General features: G+C 37.7%; 1 protein-coding gene across 1 annotated transcript; it reads right to left on the reverse strand.

The window, feature by feature from the left end:
- Positions 1–1,050: 1,050 nt before the first annotated feature.
- Positions 1,051–4,885, reverse strand: LOC128510393 (keratin, type I cytoskeletal 18). The gene is made up of 7 exons (XM_053482649.1): positions 4,369–4,885; positions 2,730–2,812; positions 2,444–2,600; positions 2,174–2,338; positions 1,927–2,052; positions 1,543–1,763; positions 1,051–1,461 (listed from the first exon to the last, which is right to left on the reverse strand). The coding sequence occupies exons 1-7, from the start codon at positions 4,786–4,788 to the stop codon at positions 1,344–1,346; spliced, it is 1,290 nt and encodes a 429-aa protein (XP_053338624.1). The 5' UTR covers positions 4,789–4,885; the 3' UTR covers positions 1,051–1,343.
- Between the last annotated feature and the right edge of the window lie 1,572 nt (positions 4,886–6,457).

Genomic DNA, 6,457 nt, shown 5'->3' on the forward strand with positions numbered 1-6,457 from the left:
TGCATAACACTGGCCTGTCAGTTCAGGTTGCTGCTGCGGATATGTTTGCTCTAATGACCCGTGTTTTATCTCGTAGTGGCATTTACACATTACTGCTTTTTATTAGCCCCACAGTTTTGGAATGTATGATACAAACTGGTTTAGCACTTCTTGTAAGAAGGAAACATTGATTTGTCCATTTATCTTTGAAGATTCAGTTTTCATAGGCTACGTTTCTTTTTTTTTGAGTAAGCCTTACTGTGTTGTTACTCGTTACTGTGTCTTAAGTAATTTAGCGGCTTGAAGGTGCATTACCATTAAGTCTGTGTCTTCTGCATACCCTGTTTATACACAGTAAACTATTATGTTGATTGGGTCCCACCTCAAGGGAAAAAAATCTATTAGCTTAAAAAAAATTACGCCAAATTATAAAAAAAAAAAGATGTTGTGACACAATCTAGCACATAACTGCAAATAACTTCACCTCTACTTAACATTTTGATTTCATTTATGGTGCAGGTTTAACTTCAGACAAATGCAGAAGGACTAGTCCGTGTTGCATGATGCGGTGACAAAATCTAACAGGATAGACACACATACAGACACTTTTTTTTTGGTCCTCCAATGTTTGGAGGAGAGTGAGTTCTGACTTATGTACAGACCAAACCTTATTTTTTATATACTGTATATAAATGATACAAAAACTATACTAAATGAGGTACATATTACACATTTAATATGGTGCCTGAACTATATACTGAATTATATATAAAGAAAATTTTAGCTGATGAAATGAAAGCTTTATACTATTAAAAGCTTCATAGTATGATTTAAATATCATGTGATTTTCCATGTTGTAGGCCAGGTCAAACTTTGCTTTGTAAATATTCATGCAAATAGCTTCACCAACGGTAGAGACTAGAATAATGACTTAATTTAAAATTACAGTACATCATTCTTCAGTATGACTTCGCAAACTGTAAAAGTGTGTGTATTTGTTTGCGTGTGTGTTGTTATAGGTTTTCATAATATGAACTCTAAAAATGCTAGAAATTTACTGCAACCCAAGCGTAACAGAGAAACTTGACTTTTATTGGACACAACACAACAAGCAAGCAAGAAACTGACACAGCATAGACAATATCTTTCCAATAATTCCTTTTGTTTTTCTTTTAGTTTTAGTATAAAATAAATTCATCCTAAAATATATTAGCGCTGAAGAAATTTTAAGTAAGGCGATGGGAAAGCAATAAATAAATTTTCCACCCCCACACTGTATGACACTGGGTTATCAGTAGAGGCTTGACAACGGTTGTCAGTCCAGGCTTGTTAGTGTTGTGTTGTTGGGAAGTCTTGGTCATTGATTACAACTTTCTCTCCTTGGTCTCTGTGGTTGAGGACACCACTTTTCCATCCACAAGTGTCTGTGTGACAGTCATCACTTTTACTTTCTTCTGTTCCTCAGTAACAGCATCCTCCAGCCTGTGAAAGATACTTCTTATTAACTGAGAACAAAAATGTTGAATAAACACTTTTTGTACATTTGCTCAAACTTAGACTCACTTGAAATCTCCACCATCCAGAAGTCTTCTGTAGGTGGCAATCTCAGCCTCCAACTTCATCTTCAGGTTGAGAAGAGCTTCATACTCCTGTGTCTGATGCTGGATGTTGTTGCGGAGCTGTGTCAACTCAGCCTCCAGCTGCATGATGATGGAATTCAGATTCTCGATTTCCATGTTGTAGCGCATCTCTGTGTCCCGCAGTGTGCCTTCCAGTGAAGCTTTCTGCAACCAGCACAAAAAAAAGTTTAATTCAAGCCAAGCTATTCAATTACCTCAACTTGTCTGGTTTACCCTTAGAAGATCTGGCTATTAGACACAGTCATTGCAAGGAATTATAACTTTAATAATATCACCATCCACATGAAGAATTTCAAAAGGGACCCACCAGACTCTTTTGTGACTCCAACTCGATCTCTAGGGTTTGAATCTGTCTGCGGAGTTCGTTGACTTCTGTTCGTGCACCCTGGAGGGCCTCTGTGTTCTGTGAGACTTGTACCTGAACTTCTTGGATCTGTAAATAAGACATTGATTTTTAGAGAAAAAACTGAAAATTGGAACTGCTAGAAAAAGAGATTACCAGATTGAAGAAACATTTTAAATCTTCTATATTTTTTACTATTTTCTTTTTGCACCTGTGTTTCATGCCAGGCTTTAAGCTCCTCCTGGTTCTTTTGGGCCATCTTCTCATACTTGGCTCTCATCTCCTCCATGATCTGAGCTAGATCTTGTCCCTTAGGAGCATCAACATCCACCTGCACTCCTGACTGAGCAATCTGGCTTCTAAGGTCCATGACCTCCTATAAAGATAAAAAAAAAAAAAATTAAAGGTCAAAAAACAAGCAATATTACTTCTATGCATGAGCTTTTCAGTGTATATTTTGGTAGTGGTAGCCTCCACTCACATTGTCATGGTTCTTCTTCAGATAGATGAGCTCCTCCTTGAGGGCCTCAATCTCACTCTCCAGGTTCATTCGGCCCATGTTGGTATCATCAATGACCTTCCTCAGTCCAACAATATCAGCCTCCACTGACTGTCGGATGGACAGCTCAGCTTCATACCTGTTAAAAAGACCAGTCAGGCTCCGCAGTGCAATGCATCGCTATAAAAGCCAATTCAATTATAGAGAATCCTTATATGAAATGCTTTTAAAAAAGGAAACTGCTATGGCAACAAACTTATGTACATACTTCACTCTAAAGTCATCAGCTGCCAGACGAGCATTGTCAATCTGAAGGACTAGTCGGGCGTTATCCACAGTGGCATCAAAAACCTACAAACAAAGAGGAGACACGAGTTATCAAACTTTGGCAGTTCTAAGGATTAGCAAATTGGGTCACAATAAACAAAGTCTGGAAGAGCAGTCAAATCAACTTTAAACCGTCACAGGCATTGTTGAAAGGATTTGGCTCTGATCATCTACCAGAGCAGCAGTTGTCCTATCTGCTCAACAGGTTTAGTTTGCTTAGATAAGAACAGAAGAACAGCAGGTGCCAGAGTCCAGGGGATAATTATTAACAAACAATGAATTCATTGGCAAAGCCTGGAGACTGTTGAGGTTACTTGTTTTTTCTAGCCTGGGAGGTTATGTTTATCTTCTATTATAATTAAAATGAAAAGGAACCAATCATGATGATTTCCAGTTATCTAATGTCAGTTAGTTGTAATGACTCATTGGTAATGGGCTACATCCAGGTACACAGTTTAAATAAAAGTTTACTTTTCTCCATTCCTTATAATATAATATAATATAATATAATATAATATAATATAATATAATATAATATAATATAATATATGATCAATTTATATTTTAATTGTGTTGTAAATTTAATTTTCGCATCTAAAAAAAATGAAACTGTTTTTATTCTTGCAAGTGACATAAATGAACACAGTATGCCGTGTTCATGCTTGATTGACCTTGACAAATGCAAACTTTAAACTCATTTATATGTGATCAAGCTTCCAGGCCTTGTCTGCTGAATGACAACCATGTGACTGACTCAGCATCGCTTTCTATTTACTTTATATGACTTTAGTGGTCTGGAAGTACTGCACAGAGGTGTGAAGTTAATACTCCCTTATCAGTGTTTAATCATATTTATCTCTCTGTAGCAGTTCATTCAGGGCAGAGACACACCTGGTGAATATTCTTTTTTTATTCCCACGACGACTTGGGACATGTGTTAAAAGTTATAACACTTTTACCATTCACGGCTCTGAGTTGTATATCTTTTATAACTGAAGCTCATTCTAAATTCCTACAATGTTTTTTATTCATTTCAAGTTTTCCACATATTACTCCCCATTCCTGGAATTTCAGTCTGCAGGAAAGCACAGAAACTGCTCGGTATGTGGTGATGAATAAACAAAGGATAGACGTGCTTATTCAACAACTTGCCAGTTTTAATGAATAATTGGGGGCACCTTTTCTTCCCCATCCAGAGACTCAGACAATCAAACATTCATGGTCCTTTCTAATACACTAGAAAAGACACCAGGATGACCTCAGGCAGATAAAAATCAGATCTTTCTTTCTTGTTTTTTTTCTTTATAAGTTCATATATAGGTCCATAATAATAATAATAATAATAATAATAATAATAATAATAATAATTTATTTCAAGTTTCAAACAATCACTTTGCTATATAAAAAAAAAGGCAGAAGGTGGAAGAAAGGTCAAAGTGGTGGAGAACAAAGAACCCCTGTGAAATATTGCTCCAGAGTCTGAAGGTCTGAGCTGTAAACTCAGAGGCCAGCCTGGACTTAGGGACCAGGAATGGAACAGAAGTAGAGAAAAATAACTGTACCTGTTAAAAAATTCTTACCTTTTTGCGGAGGTCATCAAGGATGGCTTGATAGCGGCTGTAATCGCGTACATCAGGGCCTCGCTTCTCCAGAGCCTCACGGATCTGCAGCTCCAGCTTGCTGTTAGCCTTCTCCAGGGTCCTCACCTTTTCCAAGTAGGAGGCCAGACGGTCGTTGAGGTTCTGCATGGCCATCTTCTCGTTGCCCATGATCTCTCCTGTGGCCCCGGAGGCACTCACTTGAAAAGAAGTAGAGATGGAGGGGGATCCCAGCCCAGATTGCACACCGGAATAGGAGGCTGAGGAGATACGAGCACCATGGCCACCAGCTCCACCATGGATGCTGAGTGCCCGGTAGGCAGGCAGCACAGAGCTACGCTGGATGGACATCTGAGACATGGGCCCAGAGGTACGCACAGAATAACTTTGTCTTACGCTCATTTTGGTCAGAGTGTAATTGACTGAATGAGTAAGTTAGAGAAAAGCAGAATGGACAGAGAGCAGGAAGGGTGAGTGCCAGATGAGTGCACAGGGCAGACGTGAGGGAGACTTTCAGCTTTATAAGCAACTCCAGGCTTTATAGGCCCTCCCACAAGCCCCTCCCTTAGACCAATCATATCTTTCCATGTCGTAGAGCTTTCAGTGAATGGAATGTCTAACCACTACTACTCTCTTTACCGGTCTTTTTTTCCTTCCTTTTATCAAACTAAAATATCTTGAGCTTGGGAGAAGTGTCTGAATAATTTTAAACAAAGACTTGCTTTTTCTCGACCTTGTGAATTGTGCAGCTTTAAACAGGTAATGGTACAATTAATAAAAGCTAAAGATAAACAAGTGTATCTCTCTCTCTCTCTCTCTCTCTCTCTCTATATATATATATATATATATATATATATATATATATATATATATATATATATATATATATATATATAAATCGTCTTCTAAAGTGAGCCAAGTTTAAATCACAATTTTTAGGAGGTTCTAGGAGGTGCAAAAAAAAAGCAAAAATAATTCCATTCCATGAATTGCATTTAAATATGATGATGACACTTATTGAGAAAGAGAAGTGTGATGAAATTGAAATGGATGGTTGGTCAACTTTGTTGAAACCAACCACACCTTTATTACCATGAAATTCAAGTTAAAACATGCTCATGCTGTGTCGGTCATTTTTGAGTAGCTATCAGATGAAATCGAAAATAAAAAGAGCAAGAACTTTCATTCACCTGTGAAAAGATAGGTATGCTTGTGATATTGAGTAAATGAATAAAATGATTAATGAAGCTTGTAAGCACACAAACGTGCAGACGCAGACGCAGACGCAGACGCACACACACACACTCACACACACACACACACACACGCACACACACACACACACACACACACACACACACACACACAATGCTCAATCATGACATCCAAATTCCAAAGTTTTTACTCAACTAGGTACATGTATAGTGTAAGTTAACATCCAGGGATTAACATGGGCACAACCCTTTAAATGGTTATAAAAGTATTTTTTTTTTACATTTTAATTCATTATTTGTTCAACTCACTCAACTAGTCTAAGTGTTATGCAAACAGAGGTGAAACTGCCCTAAGACCTTCTGGACAATTTGGGTTTGTTTGTGGGGGAGGAGGGTCAATGGGGAGACGTGTTTCGGTTATCCTGTCCACTGGAATTTATTTGTTCTGGGAGACAGGAAGGGTAGAGACAGGAATTTAAGAATCGAAAGAATTTGGTTTCATGCTGAACAGATTGTTCCTACTCCCCAAGGTTGCTTTATCTGAAAAAAAAAAAAAGTTGCTTTATTAGAAAAAAAAAAAAGAAATAAAAGTTTGAAATTTTTTTATGTTGTCCCATTATTTGCTCAGTCACGGTATATGTATATATGCAAATTTATTTAACGTTTATTTTTTAATACTTATTAATTTAAAAGCTCAAGCTTTGTAGGATTTCTGGATCTCTATAATGACAGCGGCTTGGTAAGTGCGGTGTTGAGATTTCAGCTGGAATGAAACCGGTGAAAATACCAGAACTTTCCGGCCCAATAAATCCCTGCCTGAAATGAATTGCTTATGTGCTGTTTTGAACGGCCGAGGC

This window comes from Clarias gariepinus, chromosome 22, assembly GCF_024256425.1.
Source record: "Clarias gariepinus isolate MV-2021 ecotype Netherlands chromosome 22, CGAR_prim_01v2, whole genome shotgun sequence".
In the NCBI taxonomy this organism is placed as follows: domain Eukaryota; kingdom Metazoa; phylum Chordata; class Actinopteri; order Siluriformes; family Clariidae; genus Clarias; species Clarias gariepinus.